The sequence below is a fragment of the Stigmatopora nigra genome, chromosome 5, assembly GCF_051989575.1.
Source record: "Stigmatopora nigra isolate UIUO_SnigA chromosome 5, RoL_Snig_1.1, whole genome shotgun sequence".
In the NCBI taxonomy this organism is placed as follows: domain Eukaryota; kingdom Metazoa; phylum Chordata; class Actinopteri; order Syngnathiformes; family Syngnathidae; genus Stigmatopora; species Stigmatopora nigra.
Window position 1 is genome coordinate 10,076,081 of NC_135512.1, and position 24,928 is coordinate 10,101,008.

The 24,928-nt window shown below is 36.7% G+C and overlaps 2 protein-coding genes across 2 annotated transcripts in view; both read right to left on the reverse strand.

Annotated features, from left to right (window-relative positions):
• Positions 1 to 8,953, reverse strand: part of LOC144196687 (adhesion G protein-coupled receptor D2) — a 51,967-nt gene extending 43,014 nt beyond the window's left edge. Inside the window, exons 1-14 of the mRNA XM_077717067.1 lie at positions 8,939 to 8,953; positions 8,516 to 8,756; positions 5,224 to 5,409; positions 4,919 to 4,998; positions 4,449 to 4,748; positions 4,014 to 4,125; positions 3,619 to 3,765; positions 3,430 to 3,535; positions 2,842 to 2,953; positions 2,443 to 2,498; positions 2,221 to 2,347; positions 1,896 to 1,999; positions 945 to 1,047; positions 160 to 313 (exon numbers count right to left, since the gene is read on the reverse strand). Of these exons, the coding sequence (XP_077573193.1) occupies positions 160 to 313; positions 945 to 1,047; positions 1,896 to 1,999; positions 2,221 to 2,347; positions 2,443 to 2,498; positions 2,842 to 2,953; positions 3,430 to 3,535; positions 3,619 to 3,765; positions 4,014 to 4,125; positions 4,449 to 4,748; positions 4,919 to 4,998; positions 5,224 to 5,409; positions 8,516 to 8,756; positions 8,939 to 8,953 (1,843 nt within the window). The remainder of the gene's footprint in view (positions 1 to 159; positions 314 to 944; positions 1,048 to 1,895; positions 2,000 to 2,220; positions 2,348 to 2,442; positions 2,499 to 2,841; positions 2,954 to 3,429; positions 3,536 to 3,618; positions 3,766 to 4,013; positions 4,126 to 4,448; positions 4,749 to 4,918; positions 4,999 to 5,223; positions 5,410 to 8,515; positions 8,757 to 8,938) is intronic.
• Positions 8,954 to 10,990: 2,037 nt separating this feature from the next.
• On the reverse strand, positions 10,991 to 24,712 carry kif14 (kinesin family member 14). The gene is made up of 29 exons (XM_077717867.1): positions 23,504 to 24,712; positions 22,564 to 22,818; positions 22,357 to 22,444; positions 21,965 to 22,063; positions 21,754 to 21,806; positions 21,640 to 21,670; positions 21,280 to 21,387; positions 21,046 to 21,162; positions 20,740 to 20,858; positions 20,226 to 20,398; positions 19,440 to 19,587; positions 19,155 to 19,218; positions 18,897 to 19,081; positions 18,524 to 18,626; positions 18,226 to 18,383; positions 17,905 to 18,052; positions 17,559 to 17,705; positions 16,833 to 16,965; positions 16,242 to 16,335; positions 15,990 to 16,131; positions 15,563 to 15,666; positions 15,005 to 15,105; positions 14,477 to 14,707; positions 13,955 to 14,142; positions 13,347 to 13,499; positions 12,612 to 12,734; positions 12,436 to 12,510; positions 11,867 to 12,017; positions 10,991 to 11,718 (listed from the first exon to the last, which is right to left on the reverse strand). Exons 1-29 carry the CDS (start codon positions 24,502 to 24,504, stop codon positions 11,354 to 11,356), a joined length of 4,857 nt encoding a protein of 1,618 aa, XP_077573993.1. The 5' UTR covers positions 24,505 to 24,712; the 3' UTR covers positions 10,991 to 11,353.
• Between the last annotated feature and the right edge of the window lie 216 nt (positions 24,713 to 24,928).

Genomic DNA, 24,928 nt, shown 5'->3' on the forward strand with positions numbered 1-24,928 from the left:
GTTAAAGTAACAAATAGGATTAGAGGAAAAAGTGAGCAACTTATATAATCAAAAAGTATAAGGTAATTTTATTGGAAATTGATTTAAAGGGTATTTTGTAATTGTAGACTTTTTATTTGAGCATCATAGTGAAAATAACCCAAAATAAAATGACTGTACCCCAGCCGATGAGATAGTAATACTTCATGTGTCTTTCTTCACTGAGGTTGACAGCAACCACCTTGCTCCAAAGCAGCAGACCCTCGACCAGCATCCAGCTGAAGGCTGCCATGAAGAAAAGGTGAAGCAATGCTGCCACAAGTGTGCACGCTATCTGCAAGCACAAATCCCAGGTGGGCCACAAGTTATATTTAATTTTTAGGTTGGTCTTGTGTTGTTTATGAATGATCCACAGTAAAAGGTAATAGTATTTTAAATCAATCAAGAATGTGATGTTTTTTTAGCACACCATGAAAAGGACCAATCAAATATGTAGCCATATGAAATGGCTTCAAATACAAAATCATTGGATTACAACCCCCCAAAAGTAATTTGCTTGCCTAACATTTATTATTGAATGAACAAAATATTTTTTTAAACATCTGTATGAACATTTCAATTGTCTAAATTATGATATATATATATATTTTTTTTTTCAAATGACAGATGGCCATCCCAATTTTTTATCTGAAACCGTTAAATGAGTTTTGAAAAATCAGCCCCAAGAGGATCAATTCAACCACCGAGACACTACCAAAGGTCAAGGGATCAACTACTAAACATTGACTAAATGTTGAGTGAGGAATGATTGAATATAACATTAATGGTCACGACAAATTTCTACTATGTTTTTATCACATGGCATATTGATTGTGTGCAAAATTTGAACTTCCATTACTAATCAATGTATTGCACTCTGTTATATTTTTTAAATAATGTGTTTAATTAATACATTTCTACTGCACCTTGTTGTGAATGGCCGAACCACTGCATAGCAGAATCACTTGAGCACAGATCAGAGCAATGAATAAATTCTTATGGATGGATGTCCTGTCAGATCGTGGTATACTAGAGGGAAAAAAAAGCAAAGCTCAATTGAGGACAAACATTCTGAAATGATATTGATTACGATTAACCACTGATGTGCGAAATAAGCAGCATTAAGCTCAATGTGGCATTAAACCCTTACTTCAAATAAACTTCAAGGTCAAAAACATTTCAATCAACAGTAGTTTGGATCTTGATGCCTTAACTAACATATTGTCCCTTTTTAAACCTAAACATGGCCTATTAGGAGCCCTTTGTGACTCTACTCCTAATTAACATCCATTGAATGCTACCATAAACCTTTGGAGTGAACTCTCGAGTAGACAACTGTAATTAGAAGATTAGCACTAATCAATACTTGTAAAAGTCACTGAAGAAAAGAAGTGGCAGCTCCAGGAACGATTAGAATGTTCTTTGTAGTGAACTGGTATAAAGTCAAGTCCCATTGGAAAACTGTTGAACGTTGCTTTCAGTTCTTATTTTTGAAATCAATTGATCAAATACTCAATTTTTGGATGTTAGATACAAAAAATAAATCAGATGCTGTTTAACTATTCATTAATTCATCTTCCACATCGCCCACCCTCGAAAGGATTGCTGAAGCTTGACCCTGCTTTTGTCGAGAGGAACACTACACCCTAGACTGGCACACCAGTCAATTGTAGGGCACGCAGAGAGACAAACGAAACATCCACACTCCCAATCATACGGCCGCTAGCGGTAATCGATCCAGCACCTGCCCGCTCCAAATCAGGTGAATGTATCTCTACAGCACGAAGCGGCACTGCTGTTTAACTACGACACCTTAAAAGAGAATTATTGACCAGAAACCCAAATGCTACGATGGGTAAGAATGATCAGGTACTCACTCCAACACAGTGAAGAGCATCAACGTCACCACCAGAGCACACAAAGATGCTCCCGAGCCGATAAATGTCAGCTTGGTTAGAACAAGCTCTTCCTCTGGACTCCACTGAAAGGCAAAACAGTGGGTTATTCATTCATACATTCATTCATTTTCAGTTACACTTACCCTTATAAGGAAAAAAAATGGCTAAGAATACTTATTGTTTAAGTTATCACCTTAGTAATTGTTTACTTATCATAGTTTTTTTTAAATAAAAATGTGTCTGGTAGGCTTTGAAAAGTGTTAAACATTGTATGAGAATGTTTAATTCATTAAATATGACTTACCTTTGGTTTTAAGTAATTCATCAATACTGCAAAGTTTGTGGTATGATTGCATACACATGATGTAACACCAGAGCCAGCAAAGATTACACTGCAGCCATGGCTGGACCAGCCATTAGTATGGTTATTCCTATGTACCACCACAAAGAATTGGATAAGGACATAATCACTAACCACTTACTCGGACAACAGAGTTATTCATTTTTGTTGCAGATAAAAACTTACATTAGGGTGAAATTCCAAAAGGCACATACGGGGGTAAATGTCTGTGCATGCTCCATCTTGAAACAGGACATAGTAATTGCAATTACTTATTATTCATTAATTCATTTTCTGAACCGCTTTATCCTCACTAAGGTCACGGGTGTTGAGGTTTACATCTTCAAATGTATAATTTGTAACTATACAAAAAATAGTTATGATGCAATCACAGGAAAACTATTTGTAATTTTATGACAACCCTAATGTATTGCGTTGGGAGAGAGCATGCAATAGAAAAATGAGTCAAACATTACCAAGACTAACACAAAACTTCATCTCCTACTGAACTATATCATCTATATAATATTGAAAAAAGCACAACAAAATCTCTACACAATGAAAAATTTGATGAGCATGAAGTACCACATGTGAAGAAGATAAGGTGTACTTGACAGCTACAGGGATTGTTTGGGCGTTTGAAGCATCACGAAGAGTGGCAGATATGACAGCAGAAGACAGGTGTCCTGACAGAATACTAAAGATGGAGATAGCCTCATAAACATATTATATTTGCACAGTAGTCTTTATTTACATTTCCTTATAAAAGTAAGAATTGGACAAGACCATTATCACTGCCAGAAAATGGAAGTTTGTCAAGATACTGAGTTTGGTTGGAATGGCAAATTCAACCAGAGCAAAGCAGAACAAAATGTTTCATTTACATAGAAATATATTTGTTCCTATTTTTTTTCATGTATTCTTTTTAAATTGCCATTGTGCAAACCTGTTTCATTAAATTAGAATGTCAAAATCTATGGATCGCATGGATACTGGATGGCTGCATTTTGTTATTTAAAATCTAGTGTGGTTTACAAAGGAAATTATCAGTCAAATCATTTTGTTGGCAGAAATCCAAGTTGCTCAATGAGTAATCAATCAATAATCTTCAAATTGTTGGCAACCCAACTAAACACAGGAATTTTAGAGTACATATAGAACTAAATGCCAAACCTTATCGCTTTGTCATGTTTACTCTGAAGAGGCTGTGATGAGCTAGAAGATAAAAGCTGGTTCAAATGGCTGTAATGAGTGTGAATAAACATCACATCCGTATGACCTGAAGACAGAAATGAAAATGTGCAAACAATATCAGTGTTAAAAAACTGAGATTTTGTTTTGGATTACACATTTTTTACTTACCCAGTTTGTGAATTCTTTGTAACTCCCAATCTGGGATGAGGAGCTCATCCTGATCATTTCCCTTTAGCATTTTGGAGTTGACGTCAGATGGTTTAAATGACTGACAACAGCTTTTTTGAGTCAGCTTGCGACTACTGATGAACACATCTGCTCAAAAAGAGGGCAGATGTCACATTACAAAAGAAACACAAAAATAGGCATATTTACAGCAAGAAATGTGTGATGCAGAAGGATTCATTTCAAAAATGTGATATATGCTTTTAATTCAGTACACTAATAAAACATGCAGCTTTTCTGAGATTAATGGCCCTCTCCAAAAATCACAAACACTATGTGGTTGCTAAAATACTCTATCATAGTATTTTTGTCATGTATTAAGAAAGATGTTAACTCACCTATATTTTTGGTAGAGAGTGAGAAGCTTTTTCCTTCAGCAGATAGTATGTCTGCCAGAGTTTCAATAAGATTGTCAATGCTATTGACAATAGTAAACGGGCCCATGCTGATCTGTTAAAGAAAATTATTTTTGTTTTAATATTATAAACACACTTTTCAACTAAACTGGAATTTCAGCCAACGAACAATCCCAGTTGACATGGTAACATACTTCAGAAATCTTGTAAATCCAGTCTGCCAGAATAAAGGCTCATAATTTCTTTTATTTATTTTTTTTACTGAAAATCCCCCTTGGTACAGTATAGCTGCTAATGGCCGTATTGAGGGTTAACAATAAAAACAAAGAAAAATCAAAGCAAAAAGGTATACATTTACATAATCCAAGAAAGGACAAAAAAAGTAAAATAATTGAAAAAGAAATCTTTATCACTCACCCCATCATCTGTTAAACCCATCCATTGCTCCGCCACATGAGGCTCCAGCATCACACTAGATATCTTTACATAATCTGTGGCTATGGATGCCATGGCATCTGCTGCATTTGCACTGGCTGCATGACTACTAGCCAGTGCAGACAAGCCCGTCTCCATCCTTTGCGACAGAAAGTGGATATCATTAGATGTGAGGACATTTGGACTTTGGGCCTCTAGCAAGTCCAGGACAGTCCGGGTCAGCTGATGCAGTGAGTTTAGCTCTCTGTCCCAGGAAGTGTTGCCACTCTGCTCCTTTATCACCTCAAAGAGACAATGATAAATAGATAGAAGTCAATATGTAAATTTCTTTAGTAGTTTTGCAGTATTATCATTTTGGTTTTGTCAAAATGTAGTTGCGTCCCGGATAGTGCCAAAAAAACTACACAATATATACAAAATGAATAAAACTTATAATGCAAAGTTCAACTTACATAATTGGTTAAAGGGTAATGGCTCAGTTCACTGAAGAATGGTGTCTTTGGGAAATGGAAATCTTCCAACACTTCTATAACTAACAAATAACAGTAAAGTAACTGAATTAATAAAATTCACCTCTTTGGGAAACAGAAGACATTAGGTAACATACTTTTTAATTCATTTGAGTTAATAGAACTTGAGAACTAAAACTTAAACAAATAATTAACTGAACAAATAAGTAACCTGAAAAATGATTTTCAAAGTTACATTTTACATAAAACATTCACAGCATTATTACAATACAATATGTGACAAGCACCTTTCTTATATTGGCAGACAGCTCCTCTGTAAAAGTCACAATTGTCGTGGACCAAACTCCCTGTAACAGGGTCAAAAATACCACATTCTTCATCAGGCTCAGTGCTGTGTACAAACTCAACAGAAAACGCCTTATCCTCCAAGGAATCTCCTTCCAAGATGGAGTCCAAAAAGAGAGAAAGGTTACCTATAAGAGAAGAAATTAGTTGTTTTTTAAATATATATAATTCTTGTAGAACAATACACTACAACAAAATGTTACAACACTGTGATAACAAACTCATCATATTAAAGAAATTGATTTGCTCTGTATTTAAAAAATAGAAAGGAGGGAGGCAAATTGTTCACTGTGGACGTGGGCTTTTACAACGCCAGTCCCCCTAATAATGTCCAATAATCATGATGATGCGGTATATAAGGTTTCAGAAACATTAAAGTGAGGACTGAAAACAAAAATCCTTAGAGTCAAACTGGGTGTGTCAATGTCTTATTCCACTCATACCGTCGTGGCAAAATATAAATTTAAAGCTCCCTAAAAATGTACAGCATTTGCAAAGTTTTCAAAGGCTTTAAGCAGTCCTCATACAGTAGTTTGTATAAAATATGGACACTTAACTCTCATCTGACAGTGCTTCATCATTGTTAATAATGTATATTTGTACTTTTAACTTGAGATGTTGATTGCAACCATTCCTAAAGTATTTTTTCCAACAAGTTGTTCAGAGTATAAATGTGTTTTTCCATTTTCTTGTTTTCATTCATCGCTAAAGGAGAAGAGTTTTTTCCTCTGAAAACACGCAGGGGACTATGATGTAAGAACGAGGCATGTTTGTTTTTGTGGGTGGATTACAAGTGATGTAAGTCACAAAACATTTACAAGAGCAGCAAGTAACTCAAATTGGGAATAGCAGGGAAAATAGCTAAAGAAAGATGCTGTCAGACCACAAGCCCATTAAACATTAAAGAAGAGCATCTATGCTTTTACTAAAATATTGGAGTTTGCACAGTGTGGAAAATGTATTACTAATGGTTTTATCGAAAAACAAAAAAGCTTTATATTGTTTACATCTTCCTATTGCATTTACAGTCAATATGGCTAGCTACAAACTGAGTAAATATTTATATTTTTTTACTTCTTGAATGGTAAATGAAATGCTATTTAAAAGTGGTACTTTCTTGATGTGTAATGTTGGAATGTCTATTTTAAATAAATGAAAACTACATCAGATGAAATTGTCTTTTCAACTTCTTAACATTTAAATCTCTTCTTCGTTATGCTTCTTAAAAAGGTTATTCATGTTATTTTGTCATAATAATAGCACTTTTATTTAAACAAAAAGATGTTTTGTTTGAGGTAGACATTTTTGTGTTTGTTTTTGTACAACTTTTCATCATCTTGGTTCATTCTTCAAATGGGTGGATTCATTCTGAAAGTCGAGACGTGTGCAGTCCAAAATGACTGATTGTTTTTGCACAGCAAGCATAGCAAGGCATAAAACCAGCTAAACTGTAGTTACAAACCATGTCTATGCGATGGCCTCATGTCTGATTTGGTGTGATCTGCTTTAATTCAAGGCAGTAACTTTTTTTCCCCATTCTGATGATATTGAAAACTGCCTTAAATACTTTCACATGAGCTGTTCCTACTCGGCTATCTAAGGGAGAAACTCAGTTTCATGAATGCCCAGTTTCACTTGAAAATCAGCCCAGACCCACCCAGTTGACACTCATTTTCCACAGTGTTAATTTCACTTGAATTCACCACCCGATTCCATATGGGAAGCTCAGTGATGGTGCGTTGCCTGAGAATGACTCATCCTTCCTAAATGAGCCCCCAAAGGTGCCCTGCCCCTGAACGATAATAAAAAGGCCATCTGGCCCAATGCTCCAAGAATTGTTCAAGCCATTCTGACTGTAGATTCTATGGACATTGACTTAATAATGTCCAGCGTCCACGATTGTGATTCCAAAAAAAAAAAAAATGCTAGATCTGTGCCAAGAGCTGTCGGGTTGAAAACTTCTTGGTAAGCACCCTGGATACCATGTACAAGTAGATGCAGCTGTGCAGGCTTTCCTTGGATCAGGATTGAAAAGAGCTGGAACTCATTAATGTGTATGTATGGGACTTGGAAAAAGATGGTGGGAATTCCAATGCAGTTAGGGATGAAGCATTACTAGTTACAAATGTGAAAGATGTCTAATGTACTGCGGCATAAAAGTTTTACAGGACACTTTTGTCCACCCCACATTGAAACCACTCAAAATAAATTCCAATGAAAACAAATATGAAAATCCACCTTTAGTTGTTGTTACCCTGTTTAAGAAAAAAAAAATCCTCTTTGCCAGTGTCTACCTGCCACATTATAAAACTTGAAGGAGCAATATTATTGGGAAAAAAAGGAAATAATTCTACAAAGTAAAAACAAGACACCATTTAGTCTTTAGTAAGGCCTTGGCAATATAACAAAAATGATCACGATTAAAAAAATTATCAGTGGATATCGATATTATCATCATATCATGATAACTATAATGTCTTTTGTCCTTCAAATTTTAAACTTCAAAATTCTGTTCCTTGTTATTCAATGAAAGTGAAATTATGAAAGTAATTCCATTGCAAGGCTTTTCATGGATAAATTCATTGTGTGTTGATAAAATTTGGACAGAAATTAAAACCTTTTCAGAAAACGTAATTGGTTTCCATTGTCTTTTTTTTCTTTTTAGGTTTAACATTTGTTTTTCTCTTGCAATTTTACAATATATGACTTCATGATTCTTGGAAGATAATTTTCCAATGGATCTCTCAAATTGATAAAAACAGGGACTGTGATTTTTTTTTTTTAAATTTAAGTGATACATGTATGATCTTTTTGGCCACCCACTGTTGCAGTGGTTCTTGCGTCTGACATCGGTGTGGGCAGTGTGGGTTCGATTTTCACTCAATGGGCGTATGATTGTGAACTTGGGTAGTCCCAAACATGGCATCTACTAACATCAATAAAATCAAGGGCTCTTGCCACCCCTCCCACTGTAAATGGGCTAAGCATGTAAGTTGCACAGTTGCATCTTTCACATTCAAATTTGGCAATCGAGCTCCTCGCAGACCCGTGACTTTTGACCAGAGGTGACGCTAGAAATATAGATCAACAGTTATAGAGCTTTACCTTTTGGCTCAATTCCTTCACCACAAACGAACAAAAAGCCAAACAAAAAAGCAGAGATGGTGAGGTCTTACAGTACATTTCATGTCATGTAAAGCATGAAGATGACTCAGAAATAAATATGGAACCTACTTTGCAGTTGGATTGTGAATTTCTTGCCAATCCACACAGCTTCAGAGACGTTCACAGAGTTTAGATAGGTATTTATCTCTTGCTTCTCAATTGAACTGGCAACACTGGCTAAGGTCCCAGACCGCTGGTAACAAAGTTCATCTGCACTGTCCCATTGTAGTTTAGTAGCTATGTATTCATATGATATCTCCACATATGTAAGGGCTGTGGTTTCCAGTATCAGACCTGTTAAAATGGAAATCTGAGATTAACAGATCTTGAAAAAAAAAAGTTTTAAATGCAAATAAAGTCATCATTTCCAATACTCAAGTAGAAATAATATAAGACCTTTATTTCATAAATTTCTGCAAGATTTTCTAATATGCATGTTATAAAAAATGTGACAGAATGTAATGAAAAGTAAGTAAACTAATTCAAGAATACCTTAGATGAGAGCATAAATGTATTTTTGTTTTGATTTGTTTTGTTTATTTTTATTTTTTAGTTTTTAGTAGGATTTAAATGTAGTTTTTCTTATTAAATAAAACAGAATATAATTAATTTATCAGAGAGATACTCACCGGATATAAGGAGATAGAAACCGACCTGTGGAAAAACAGCAGTTAGTTTAGTTAGATATTGCTTTGTTTATGTTTTGTTTTTAATTCAAGTTTAGAATATGTCAAATCTGGTTTAACACAAAGAGCAACATCTACAGAATAGCCCACTCTATAAGTTTATAAATGAAACAGTGGTTACAAAAGGAAATAATGGCCCAAAATAAAACACCAAAGAGCATTTGTAAAGGCAAAACTGATGTGATCTTTTAAATTTAACACTAACTATACTGTAATCATCAAACACTGTATAATAAATGAAAAAAATACTTACAGGCAAACTCAAACTAGTCGACATTAACCAATGCATCCTGAAATTAAAACATCAAGTAATGTACACTATGCATTTATTTGACTTTTATATTTTAAACATGCATTCCCAAATAAAATGGGCGTCTTACCTCAGTGATTGTCCTGGAAACTTTTTGCACGTCGCATCGTGAGGGTAAACTTTTCTAAATCCACTACTTGTCAATTACTCCGACATTGGAGTAAATGGAAAGAAGCCATTTAGTGAGGGACTGGATAACTAACACGGAATGTTACTGGATGTAAAAAACGGATGACTAAAACCCGAATTTGAGTTCCACGAGCCTCCGAGACGCCGGGAGCGTTCCCTCAATGCAGTCTGCCTTGTGTTTTGCTGCCCTACGTCATACAAGGAGCATTTATCATTCTATGGCTTCCTTCATGGGGATATTCCCTCAGGCACATGTGATGTTAGAATGGCGTTCTTAAACGTGCCTTACTGTACTGAAGAAGTGTGAGACGGAACATTTGACAAAACTTTCGGGAGAAAAACGACAAGATGATGCGATTTTTAAAACATTTTGAACGTCATTCATCTTTCAAGATGTTCAACCTCACAGGAGTTTGGAGCATCCCTAATTGGTTGCTTGCTGATTTCAGGGCACGATGAGAGAGTTAGATAACTTATTTTTTTTAAATGACTCGGGAAGACCATTTAAACTGCACTCAGAAATTGCAGAGTCTAGGGTTCAAACCTTGATCTTGGAATTGAGAGCCAAATATGCCAAACACTCACAGTTATTGGAACACACATTTTGTTCATTAGGCTCATTTACCTTTGACCTACATACACAGGTGAAGGCAATCACGAGAATGTAGTAAAATGTTTGAAACACTACAAGAAAATGACAAATACATCCAAAAAAGTGACAGAAATGGCTTGATCACAAAAGTGGATCTTAATTTGTTTGGATGTAATAACTATAAAATGGTAAAAGACAGTGAGATTTGAGTGCCAATTTGTTTTCCATTTGTTCTCTGAAAAAAAATGATATTCTGATGAGAAATTGGTTTACTGTTGTATTTTTTTTCTTTGAAGACTCTTTTTGTTTTTGCTTGATACATTGTATTCATTTTATTCAGTAGTACAATAAAGGGTATTTCATTAAATTTCATATCATTTGACATGTAATCAAGACAGAAACTTATCATGGTTAATGTAAGGAGGAATACTGTTGAACAACAGATTTATTTGAAAGTAACAGTCAAAACCCAGAACTATATAACTATATGACCAAAACCCAGTCTTGGTCACGTGATGGTGTATAATGACTGCAAGCCAACTACATGCCAAATTCATCCTTTATGCATCTCTACACCTGTAAAGATTTAAAAAATTCAACATACATATTTGACTTGTTAAAAAACATGCTGAGTTTATATCAGTTTTGAAAAAGAACAAAAAAGCTTTATCTAATTCCAGTAGATCCATTAAGAACCTCTGGTTTAGAGACAGTTATTTACTGCAAAATGACCATCTTTGAAATATTGATGCAAGTTGCTTCTTTGGTTTAAATAATTAGTGCAATTTTTTGTACCACTCTGCATATTATTTTTCATTTCTTAAATATCACACTCTTTGGATATATATTTTAATTGAAATTGAAGAACCATACAATTAATGATGTAAAAGGTACATCATCAGGAGTGCTCAAGTATGCTTCTACTATACAGTAATATCCACTTTTGTGTACATCTTTGTAGATACAAATTCTAAAAAAAAAAAACAACAAAAATTGTTTGTATTGTATTATATTCGTGTATGTATCAAATGCAAAGTGCAAATTCATTTTCTGTTGGCTGTAACATTTGAGAAACTCAAATGGTAGAACCAGCATTTTTGCCAAGGTTATTATGCCATCCTATTAAAATACGATTGAAACAAAGAAATTCGTATATGACAATAAGCTTAATTTCCTCTCTCGCATTGCAATTACACCCAGTGTAGGCTATCATTGGATGTAACAGCCACAGGGAGGGAATGTATATATGTGATTTTGCCTCGACTTGTACCATCACATTGATAGGAGCCCCTGTCTTCGGTTTCATTTTTGCTTTCTTGGGATGTGGCAGTGCCCCTCCTCTCAACAGTTTCCTGCTGATCCCAGGGCAAAGTCAGTGACCGCAGGGCACAGTGCAGCTTATCTTGTGTAGCCATCATCGTCTGGCCTGAAGGGGGATATCGAGAGGGTCCTCCAAATGTTTCCTTTGAAAGAACATGAATAACCTCATCAAGAGTCTTGGCCGAAGTTGAGATGAACTCTCTGCTGCTGCTGAACTTAACGTGTCTGTCATCCCCTGGGAAATAATAGGAAGCAATTAAAGATAGAAAATCTCTCCAACACAAACATAGTGAAATTTAACAAGGCTAGGATTCAATGTCTTTAAAAAAATGGGTCTTCTTCCAAATGAACATGTTGCAGGTTGCTTGCATCAGAAAACTCACCTTTCATGGTGTTAGACAAAGTGCATTGCAGCTGCTTGATGGCTTGGTTCAACTTGAACAATGTGGCTGCTGTATTCCTAAAAGTCTGCAATTTGGAATCTGAAGCCTCGTCGCCTCCTTCCTCCACAATCTCCTGGTCATTTTTAAACTCCTGCTTGAACACACCCCCAAAATTAGGATGCATTTTTTATATTTAAATTTACTGACAAACATATCAAATGTGATGTGATAGTACACTTGTGACACAGCAAGAAAATAATAATAATAAATCAGGTGAGTATCCCCCCCTTAATAAGACAGTGATTTTAATTTTATTCATTTTTAATTTATAAGATAACACATCACATTCACCAAGCACATTATCTGAAAGCTGGTAAGGGACAGTAGAGCCCATATTTTTGAAAATCCTACAATACAATCGCAAAATACAGTACTGTATTAAGCATAGTATCATTTATTCTGGGGGAAAACGTATGATTACAAATCAAGCTTTCAGAAAAGATTTTTTTATTATAATAATTAACTTAAGCATCATTTTTTTTTAAAATTAGAGTTAAGTTTGAACTTACCGTGATGCAACAGTGGATGTAGTTCTGCAATGAACAGGCCAGATCAAGCGTTTTGGTTTTCAGGCACTGCAACTCCTGTAAATATAGATCTGATATGTTCACCTGGACTTCACTGGTTAATAAATTTAAATTACCAAAATAAAATGTTTTGAAATGAGTAGATTTCTTCTACTTACAGGCTTACTTGGATGAGCAAGCTGGGCTTCTCTTAATATTTCTCTGGTCATGAAAAGGCTTTCTGCTAGGATTGACTGGACACCTTTATTTGTCCCTTTCAGCAGATATGATACAAATGATGCCTGAAAAATATGTTACTGTAAATTATATTTGTACAGGATTCAATGAAGAGAATATTATAATATAATGGTATTCAGAAAAGCACAGATCTTCTACAAACCAAGGCATAATATTTCTAGACATGGATCAGCACTGGGAATCTACAGTACTTCATACATGAATTTGTACATCAGCTAAAGAACATTGAAATAAAAATCACAATTTCTATTCCCTACACAAACTGAATGAAGAGAAACAACTCTAATTTTTCCTTTTCTTTTAATACTATGGCTGATAATTCACACTTTCACTCACTATGAAATAAAATAACCAATAAGTCCAACATCATTTATTAACAAAATAAATTGGTGAACAAACTGACAAGCCAACGATTGTAACTACTGACGTATTGTCATTATTGTAAAATACAAGCTGGTGTCTGTACCTGGTATACGCTACAATTTGAACTGGCATTATAATTCAATAAACTCACACAGTTCATTTTTTTTTTTTTACCTCTAAGCTTCATACAGCTAATATTCTATTCCTAAGTATTGTTGTTTCTGGGCTTAATTACGGCAAATCCCAGAACCAGAAAGAGACAGATGCTACTGTGGTATTAATGGTGGTGTTACCTTGCCTGTGGCCTGCATACCCAGCTCCATAACACTTAGCGGCATGCCTGACAATGCCGACAGGTGGCAAAGTGCAAGCAACGCTGCACCTAGGCACTGACCACTCTTCTTTCGTGCTTCTGCCACCATTGATGTGATCTCAGATTCACAACCCTAAAAAAAGGAGATTTTCATTTTCAGCAAACATTGATTAACCCCAAATTAACAGGTGGAATTTGAATGACTTTAGCAGCAAATCAATGCAAATAAACAAACAAAACAGATGGATGTGATATTCTAGGAGGCTCTCTAAATAAATTAAAACACGTAGGGAAAAACTTTGACATCGAAAAAATTTGTGTTTAGGTACAGAGGCTTATAAAGATTAATTTTCCATATATTCATGTTCTGTTTGAGGCTCAAGGTTGACAATTCCCTCTGCTTAGTCATTTCCATAGACACAGCTAAAACAGCTCAGAGCCAAGACCTGTCAATCAGTGCTTTGAATTTTTATTAACCGCACTACACAAAAATCTAAGTTATTTTTCTCACTCAATTGCTTGGAATTGATATGATATAATTGCTATGAAAAGTACAAGATTGAAGAGTAAAGAAAAATGGTCGGTTACTTGTATGAGAAGCTGGAGGAATCCTCCCATCTTCTTGATTTGGCTCTTAAGTTCTTCAGCAAGAGTGTAGGTTGGGCCTGAGGAGGCTTTCAGACTATCCAACCAGTGTGTGGTGACAAACACTGAACTCTCTGTAGCTGCAGTGGCCTTGATCAGTTGTGTCTGAGCCAACAAGTTACAGGCAAACACTGAGGGATAGAAGGGAAGATGAGTGGGTTGGGGGGGAAGAGTGACAAGAAATGTGTTTAGATACTGTAAATTACAAATGTAAAAAAATAATTAATGATATGACCGCCTCTTCGTTTTTGTGTAGTTTATCAATTGGTGTTGTTATATTTACCTCACTAACAGGACAGTACACACTTTAAGAAGCCCTTCAGGCTTCTTCTATGATATAATACATTTTATCACGTAGAATTCACTTGTGCATAAAAAATCTGTATGAACTTAGTTGCTGTTAAACAGTATATAAAGTTTGGTTTGAAAATATGTTAAGTTAAAACAGCCATGGTTTACTCTTACCATTCTCTTGGCTGTCATCATCTAAACTGTCATATAGATCCGATATGGTCTGCATAGCTTCATATACACCATGTAAACTTGAGGCCAACCTATCCCCCAAGCTTTCTTCATTGGCTCCATAACCACGTAAACGGGCCACGGATTGGCCTATCAGCTCCTTGCAGATACGAGGCACTGCAGAGTTTGTTGTGCTGAAAGTTGTACTGGGCGGTGTGGCAACACCCATTAATCCTACGACAGATATAGAGATCATTGAGGGTGTGAAAACATTACTTCACCAGAGGTTTTGGAGTTATTTTCCCATGTCATATTTCAGAATTATTTTTCCCATATAAACTTCCAAGACTATAAAAAATATTTTAGGTGGCAACACCATTAAATTTGCAAGTAATCTATAAATATGCAAAAGAAGCAGCACAATTTGGGAATGTACATTCTTTTGATGACCAGAAACTTTGCAGGTTTGCACTATGCCATTAAAATGTAAAAACAGACCAGGAATAAGTAATTCTGAATAATTAGATTTACCATCAGAGTGGGTGGAGCCCTTTAGGAGACTCTGAATGGGATGAACACGGATCTCATAAAGGCGCCCTGAGAGTCTTTTGCCCTTTAACAGACTCCTGCTCCTATGACAAAACAGACAGGTGTGATCTGATAATGAATATAACAAACATTATTTGCATGAAAATAGAAGTAAACAATGGTGTAGATTTAAGGAGGAGTTGAAGACCAATTTTTGTGTTTTTTCACCCATTCAACCATGATGTATGGCATTGTCGACACAGGTAAGTAAGCCTTGAGAACCAAAATGGTCCAGTAATTTAACCCCATATAGATAGATTTGCTATTTGCACCAGATTTCCAAATGAAAGCAAGTAGCTGTTTTTCATATTGGTTGGGTCTATCACATTTCAAAACTTTTGCTCATGGCTAGAGATAGTAAATGCGTGATTTGATAACTATATGATGCTGTGAAAAACTGTTTTCTCAGTTTCATTCAGGAAATAAGTCAATTGTCCAATTTGCAATAAAATAAAGAATGGAAATGGAAACAAAAATGGAGCAAAATAGTTGAATATTTACCTTCGACGTGAAAAGCTGGAAGATGAACTAGAAGACGTTGTTATATCTTGCTCCCACTCGTCATCAGGGGCATAGAACACATCATCTTTAGAAGAAAGATCCTCCTAAAAAAATAACATTACAGCTATACATTTCCCTTTTACTTATCCACTTACATTCTTGCTCTGTTCAAAAATACATTAATCTTGTCCATATAAGTTTAGTTAATTTTGTATTTTGGTAATATTGGCTTTACCATTTCAAATATTAACCTTGAGACTTTTTTCTTTGGGCAAGATCCCTCACCCCAAATAAACATGAGTTAAAATTACTAGGCAATACAATATTGAAGTAAAAACAATTGAAAGTCATGGCACTGCATTCAGATTGGCACATTTTAAAATATTGTAAAAATGTATATACATTATGATAATACAATTAAAGTAACCTGTTCCATTTCTCTCATTGCAGCCATGTTGTTTTGAAACTTGTCCAGGCTCCAGAAAGTGGAGATTCCAAGCTTTGTGTTTTGGACTCGAACTTGCAACACATCCCCCTGGCCTGGGTACCCATCGACAGAGCTCCCATGTCTACAAGTAAACAATTACATCACAGACTTAAATAAACCCTTGTATTACGTGTGTGTGTGTGTGTGTGTGAAGGGGGGGTGCCTTGTGCAGTGTTATGTGAGCTTTTATACCTGCTGAATACTGTGTTTTTCTTCAGCTTAGCACTAATTTTATTGGCCTCTTCAACCATTAAAGAGAGTTTCATAGCATCCCAATGTGGAGACTCTGCAACACAGAAATATGAGACATACCATTATAGTTCTTTCCCTGTTTTGGAAAAATAAAAGATTGCTCAAATAGGGTTCAGCTGTATTCTGTAATAGGTGTAAAATTCCAGCATTTTTATATCATAGTAATCTTTTCAGACATTAAAACATGAAAAGGTGAATGGCACGCATCAATCAAAATGTGATGTAGTTAGTGTTAGATTATGAACAGAAGATATACAAAGTTGTTGTGGGACAAAATAATAACTTCCACTCCTTAATCTAAAAATACGTTTGCCCAAGAAAGGAAGCAGCTACTCAATACAGGGAGTCTTCAGGTTAAGACGACCTAGGCCATTTCAACTTTACGACAACAATGCCTCATCCGTCATTTAGTCCACAGTTTGAATATTTCTGTTTAGCTAGTGCATCGTGCTCGTCTGTGTATTTGCCCCAGAAATATATTTGCCTTTTGTGACCTTTTTTTTCTTCCTGTATCACAAAAAGAATGCTCACCATCTCTTGTGGTAGTATTTAACCTTACAGCACGTTTCTTCTGCATATCTTCAAGCTCTTTGTTTAGCTTTTTCTTTTCGGCTTCCAATGCCTCAACAATTTTTGCTTGAGACATATGGTGTTCCTTCATCACCTATAAGGGACAGACAACACATTTATCACAATGGAAAGAAGCTTGCCTATTGAGTTTAAAAGACACAGAATTAAGAAGTTTTTCTAGGAGGTGGCCAACCAACATGGGGATCTCAGTATAGGAATGCTGTTATCAATGCGAGAATCCCAGCTTGCATATTCTTCCTTATGAGGTTAATAATAATCACATGAATCTGGGCTTTAATCTAAAAGCTAAATGTGCATGGATAGACATACTGTGATAAAAAGACTGAGTTCAGGTCATTTTTTTTATATTTAAACAATTTTCTCCATTTTCACATTAGCATACTTAAATACTTTGAGCAACTGTCTTTCACAAGGTCATTTATACTTAGGTGATTTCTCTCCTTTTAAGAAAATGATAATAATAAATATTTTAAATTTCAATGCCAAAAAAATTCTTTAGCGGTCATCGCAGTCAATTTTTAAACTTATGCTCTTCATTTCAAAACAGCCTACATTGGACTGTGTAAGAATATTTTTCCACATTTTATAGAGTGCAAAGCATGTAGGTACTACATAATATCAGCCAACTTTCCGCATTCAAGTAGAAGTGTTTTTCTAAACCCTGACCTGGGCCTCCATGTGGAGACGGAGACGTTTTTTCTGGGAGTCTACTTCCTGCTCCAACTCCATATTGGCCATCTTTAATTCTTCCATCTGGCTGACTACCCTTTGCTGGTCGAGGTCCTGGAGACGCTTACGCTCATTTTCCTCGTTCTGAAGGAATGACATTTTGGAATAAATCAAGAGAAGTGTAACAGACATAACAACCTTATTTGTCCAACTTTAAAAAAATAAAAAATAAAAACATTACATGATGAACACATCAATGTGGGTCACGATTAGAAAAAAAATGACAACAATCAAATGTGGACAATGTAAATGACTTTTGACAAGAGTCAAAGTGTTCCCGTACCAGCACTTGCTCCATTACTCGGATCTTATCTTCATAGAGGGCCTTCTGGTCAGACAACTCTTTTTGGGCAACCTCTTTGGCCATTTGGATTCCTTGCATCATCTCCTTTTTTGCTTTCACTTGGGCCTCTTCAATTTCTGCCTCGAGCCTGCCGCATAAAAGAATTTAGATTCGAAAGGAATCCTCACAAACACTGACATTTTACTTTGTAAACATAAGAATATTTAAACAAAGACGTTGAAAACAAAGAAATACAGTATGTCCTATCACGTCACTTTTGATATGAATATATAAAGCCTTTTTCATTCTTTTTTTACTCACTGAGCTCGCTGAGCCTCAAGCAGCTCATTTTTGGCAAATTCAAAGTCTTTATGGCCTTCCCGAGCACCTGTCCAACATGATACCCGCTTTCCACTCTGCACCTCTGCTGGATGGTTGAAACGGAAGTAATGGTCTCCACCTAGAATAATTCTGTCTCCCTGAAAAATAAATAGATGTTCAGTATTCCTGAAATACAAAGGTTAATAATCTGTCTCAATTAAAATGTATTTCTCCATGATTTTCTTGGAAAATAACACTCAATTTCAAATACAAAGAGAGCTATTCTGTATATACTTACATGGTGCAGAACAATGGCATCTGATATTAAATTCCCATTCACGAAGGTTTTGGCATTTTCAATTGGAGTGATGCTTACAGTACCATGGGTGTTGGTTATAATACTGTAATAAGAAAGTACTTCATTAGAAAGGGAATTGGTTTCAATTGTTCATGAAAAATGTACTATACAGTTGAACTCAAAACACTGTAACTTTGTAAGAAAGTGACGAAAGTCATTTATCCACCCAATTACCCCAAATGTGTGTTTCACCAACACAGATGGAAAACATGCCAGCTATCATGGTGGCACCCTTAAGAGCGGTAAACAGGGAGTTAACTAGTTCTTTACAGTCAATGGAAATAACCAGTGGATTTTTTTTTTTTATTCTTACCAGTGCTGGTCAGCAATGAGGGCCCCTGTTAGCTGAATGTCATGGGTGCAATCAGACTTAAGTTTGCCAACTGTGGTCTGACCCTCTTTGATCATGTAAAGAAGCATTTCAGACAGTTGAGGGTCCTCATTCAGGTTAACCAAATTGGGGAGACGGTTATCCACTTTAAATGTCACTCCTGATTTCTAAAGACACACAGGGCAAAAGATGATGTGGCATTTTGTGGATAGGGTTAGTGAATGTTTGCAGGCTTCCTACCTGCAACTCTTTTGTTTCTTCACGTTTCCGTATTTCAGCTCGCTCAAGTTTTTCTCTCCATTCCCTATATTTTATATTTTCAAAAATTAAAAAAGAAAATAAATACTTTAAGTCTTTCTTGTGTATCCAAATACAACTGTTACCTTTTGTTTGAAATTAATGAGTAATACTGCTGCTATTTACTGAAAATCAACACATTTCACATCAAGTAATACATTTTTCAGTAATTATGGAGAGCCATCTATGAAACTTGAACTTTTTTTTGTTTATTGCAGCAATCCGAACCTGTTGGCCTCCACCATCTCTCTTTCTTGCTGGCAGAGTTTGCTCTTCAGTGCAGTGATCTCCTGCTGGAACAGCTTGACGCGCTCTGGTTCGATACCACGAATGCTCGCCTGGGCCGCACGCAGCTTCTCTACCTCTGCCTTCAAATCTAAGCAGAATACGCAAGTATTATATAAATGTATTTATGTCTCTACGAAACCACAGAGTTGCTCAACAGGTGACTCCAGATAAAGTTCATTTCTTTCAAAGAACATTATGGACCTAACATTGACCCAAATTGTAACCTCAGAGTCAAATCCACTTTGATTTTCATACTGTGTCAGGGGACGTGAGCGAAATCCACAGCATTAGCTCTACTCCGTGCTAAAAATGTCAAACGGGAGCCTGATGATCTAATGAAAAATAATACTTGCATGACAGTTATCCGCCATGTGCAGCTGACAGTGCATAAATATGGCCTAGAGGCAAGGTCAGGGCCCAGCCCTTAATTGAAGTGGGTAGGGCATAAGCTGGTGATGGATAGATGGGCAGACAGGAGGGCATGGGGGAGTGAGGGGAGATCAAGAACAAGACATAAATAGAAAAGTAAAGATACTCATATAAAGAAATGGGAGTTAGAAGAAAATACACAGGAAGAGAAGGGCAAATCGAGTGCAGAATGAAAGCTCAGAGCAAGTCTAAGTCCTAAAATCACCCTTGTCCAACTGATTAAAGTAAATTGGAGCAAAACAAAGCATAATACATGTGAAGATATAAAATTGTCCATCTGTCAAATGCATATCTCACCTCGGATGAGCCTTGCGTTGGTGTCCTCATTAACCTTGGCCACATTTATGATTGTTCGGGCCTTTTGGGCATAGCGCAGTGTGCTTAAGCTTTCCTCGACACAGCTTGCAGCTGGACTCAGAGTGGCGATCATGGCCGTCTTGGAGTTGCCACCAAGACTCTCCTTTAGAAGCCTAAAAAAGAGGTGAAAATGTTTGAAGTGGAGAACACCTCGCTCCACTTGAGATGTTGTTTATGCGTACCAAACAAAATGTACTATACAATATATGTTAAAATGTCTGAAACATTGGAATGGTCTCAATACAACAACAATAAAGATGGAAAATAACATGTTATGTCGCTGATGTTGTATCAGAAGAGCTTGGTCATAATCTCTGTTCTAATTTGTCCAAAAGAAGTGCTTGACTGAAGTTTAAAGATATAGTGTTCCAAATGAGTGTTCATTACGAGTCATTCACTTTGTGTATATCTGGCATTACATTTTATAACAGAATTGAAAATGAGGTTCTCTCACCATGTCAGGACAGACTCTCTATAGGGTATGAAGATCTTCTTTTTAATTAATGCTTGATCAGCCAGTGCAGAAATGACCTTTCCAAGTGTCAGCAGAGATTTATTTATGCTCGCACCCTCCTAAAAGCAATTCAGAAAAGCATCCTCAATTACAAGACAAATCGCATTTTAACAGACAAGTATATAAAACTTCACAAGATATTGTTGATTATTTGAAAATATAAATATGACTTTTGTAATATAATTAAATAAAAATAACTTGATACTGGACTGATTATGTAAGAAGGAATGTATTGTAAGTCAGTACCCTCAATCTATCCCCGCTTGTCTGTGCAGAGTTAGAACGCTCGCTGCCAGCCAAGTCTACCAGGTTTATCTTACTGGTGATGTTGTGGTCATGCTCTTCCCCCTCCACCATCTCTGTCTGTAAACAAGCACAAACACCCATACACACATTTAAGGAATACACTTTCTAACTATAAAAATCTCCTTTCTTTGTATTTCACATGCAATACACTTGTGAGGAAATCCAACAACGCACCTTAGTCTGAGTCATAACAAGAGTGAAAACAGAATGAGATCTGGAGCTTTTATCATTCATCCCAGTAGCAGCCGTTGCTCTCTGCTTGTTGCCAAGTTCAAGCCATCCCTGAAAAACGATGATAAGTTTTTGCTTCATCATTAAATAAAATCACCTGCTATCCACATTGGTGTTAACAAGAATACTGTCCCATGTGCAATGACTAGTACTAGTTAAGAAATATTTTATAGGATAATGCATAGACCAGCTACAATGTAAATTCAATTTTGACTATTTGACTTGGGGAAACCCTTCAGATAAAATGTGTTAATTGTTAGAAAAATACATTTACTTAAATTCACACACACAGACGAGACTTACCTGAATGTCGCTGAAAGATCCTACAACGTTCCTGTGAAAAAAGGCAATTGTGCTATTGGGATGAGACATTAAAAGATTTTGACAGAAAAAAAGACTAAAAAACTGAATACTCACACAGATAGCTCCTCAACATAAGGTCCATGAATTGGATGCTCTCTAACCCTCAACTGAAACAAAAAATTCAACTTTTATATAAGTATGTCTATAAAAACACACTTATGACCACAACCATATTAAAGCGCTCTGAACCTTAGTTAAAGTATTTAGGTGAGGCCATTCACATTATAATTATAAGGTATCATTTTGGAAACAGCTTGGTACTTACAGGCATCCGCCTTTGGTTTGGGTCATCTCTGGTCACCAGAAGGTCATGGATCTTCTCATTGTAAACTTCCAAATAGCTCATTTCAACATGACATTTTACCTGGGAAGTCACATTGATATGAATGTAAGATAATGCAATCATTTAATTATAACAGGCATTTGAATAGCCTCATAGTTTGACGTCAACTACAACCACTGTTTTTAAATTAATAACCTCTCTCTTGATGTAAAATTGAAGATGACATAGGCATAATTTTGTCTATAGTACTATATTCATTATTCCAACATTAATATTTAAATGTTGAAGGGTATTATTACCAATTGTGGTGAATTCTGTTTAGCTCAGAAATTAAGTTTGGATATGCCCAAGCTCTGTGCAAGTATATAATGTACCTGATCAGTTTCCATTGAGGACAGCCTTACAAAAAGTTCCTGGCAAAAGCGAGGGATGACACCAGCCTCTTCTTCAAAGCCCATCATTCTGCAAAATAATCATTTAAAATAAAACAAAATTCTGCAGACCTTTCAAACCAAACATTTATGTAGGGAGTACATAAACAGAATATACATGAATGTATTAAGTCAGGGAGAAACACTTACGTATATGATTTTCCAGAGCCAGTTTGGCCATAAGCAAATAGGCAAGTGTTAAATCCATCAAAAGCACGAAGGAGCAGAGGCTTTGCTAAGGTCTCGTACACCATCTGCTGGCTGGCAAACGAGTGCTCACTCGAATCCACAGAATATAGGGAGAAGTCATAAGTGAAGGAATATCTCTGTTTAGAGTCTGGATACTGCACAACTGTCTCCTGGTCCCTCATAAATATCACCTGTGAAGCATTTGCTGCCTTCTCCCTAGGATGAAAAAGAAACATGTTTCATGTTTAGTCGTATTAAAAATATTTTTAAAACAGGAATTGTTGATTTTGTATTCCTTGCACTCATATCATATTATTTATAGCCTCATATTATTTTGTAAGGTGAAGAAGCATTGTGGAAAACTTTTCAGGAGGATGATAATAATAATCCCAATAACAGACTGAATTCATTGATAAAACATTTTTTGGAAGTTGATTTTCCTGACTATTTTTATTTATCAAAGAGATGCTTGGGCGGACTGGCAGGGAGTGTTTAGTGGGTCGGCCTCACAGTTTTGGGGTAGAGGGTTCGATCCCATGGCGGTCCTCACTGTGTGTAGTTTGCATTTTTGTCCTGGGCTTGTGTGGGTTTTCTCCGGGTACTCCAGTTTCCGCCCACATCCCAAAAACATGCAGAGTAGGCTGGTGGAACACTAATTTGCCCCTAGGTATGAGTATGCACGTGAAAGGTTGTCCGTCTCCTTGTGCCCTGCGATTGGCTGGACACTGATTCATGGTGTCCCCCATACTACGATGGGATAGGCACCCCCCTTGTAAGTATAAGTGGTTCAAAAAATGAATGAATGGATGGGGTAATGGCCTGACTACTGTAGAGTTTAAACTTTTTTTAAACAGGGTTCGACATTTGCGGAGAGAAATCAAGCAATAATGTAAAAACAAACCTGGCATTAAAAGGACGGACGCGGACTGCAACAGTCACTGCACTATTCTCCATCTTTAGTGAGTCTTCAGTCTTGGAGACTTCACTAGGACGAGGCAATGATGGCTTGGCCGTTGAAGCGGACATGGTCGTTGGCGTCTTGGTGTTCTCTGGCTTTAGGCAAGATGCAGCAGGAGTTGACCTCACCTGAAAAGGTGTTGTTGCTTTCAGCACACCAGGCTTACTTGTTCGAGGGACGGGAACTGGTCTGCTTTTCTCTGCTTGCTTGCTCACTATTAATTTGGACCTCTCTAAACTTGCCGATTTGACCAATTTGGGATTTGATTTTACGGTCAGTTTCTCGAAGACGTCTCTCCGTGCGGCAATTTTCTGAAATGGTGTCTTTTTAGTGGGGGTCTTGAAGATATGAGCCTGCTCATCTGATGGCCTACTCGTGGATGAAGATCTTGAATGGGATGATGACAATGGGGTTTTGTTGTGTGTCAGTTTCCCTTGATTTTCCAAAGGATTGGTGACTTCTTCTTCTTTACCTGGAGTCTCTCTTGAGCTAATGGATCGGCATAAACTGAGAGTCCTACCGTTTGATTCTTGGAGTATTTTAGCTGTTTCTTGGGAGGTCACCATGTTGATCACACGAGGAACCTGAGCACTTTTATCCATGGAAGGGGTCCTAGTTCTCCGCTGCAAAGTCACTTTCTTCTCCGCAGTTGTTGTGACGTTATTTGCGGATTCACCCCCACTGTCAGATCTGGTCTTTTGGCGTGACCTCCTCTGAAGAGTGAGTCTTCCCCGGTAGGGTGTCTGTCCACTTTTTGACAGCGCCGAGACTACATACGTCCGGTTTAAGGTGCTGGGTTTATCGCTGTCCCCGAGTTCACACTTTGCGGTGGTTTTGTCTGATTTTCTCTCGGACGAACACCTTCTGGCTGGGGTCCTGCTTGCCGACATTAGATGATCGTAGTAAACTGAGTGCTTTTTTGCCTGAACGCTAAATAAAGACATTTTAACAATGGCTAAAAAAAACAAGAGAAAATATAACTTAGCTGATCCGAAACGATGTAAAGATGCAAACTACTAGAGAACACATCGGAATATACTGAACTGAAAAAAATGAATGTTAATAAAGTCCGTTTGGTCCGCAGTACTATTGTTGTTTACTGTGTTCTTTGCTTCCGCCTTCGCCCGCCTCAATTTCAAAATCCAGTAGCAAGTGGCAATTGATTGGCTGGTTCGCTGCCTGCCATACAGTACGTCATTTTGTATTTGTGCAGTGTAGGCACCACAAGCTGACACTAGATGGTAGCAGAGCACTTTAGCATTTAGAGGTGAACGTGGTGAACTGTCGGGATTTGTGCCCTGATGTCATACATTCATTCATTCATTCATTCATTTTCTGAACCGTTTATCCCAGACCTGGGAAGTTAAT

Excerpts from the sequence above, each read along its gene's own strand:
- kif14 (XM_077717867.1), bottom strand. The coding sequence starts at position 24,504 with ATGTCTTTATTTAGCGTTCAGGCAAAAAAGCACTCAGTTTACTACGAT. Across the intron at positions 22,819-23,503 it reads GTCCGTCCTTTTAATGCCAG|GGAGAAGGCAGCAAATGCTT; the intron begins GTTTGTTTTTAC and ends TTTTCATCCTAG. Across the intron at positions 12,735-13,346 it reads GTATGCAGGCCACAGGCAAG|GCATCATTTGTATCATATCT; the intron begins GTAACACCACCA and ends CATATTTTTCAG.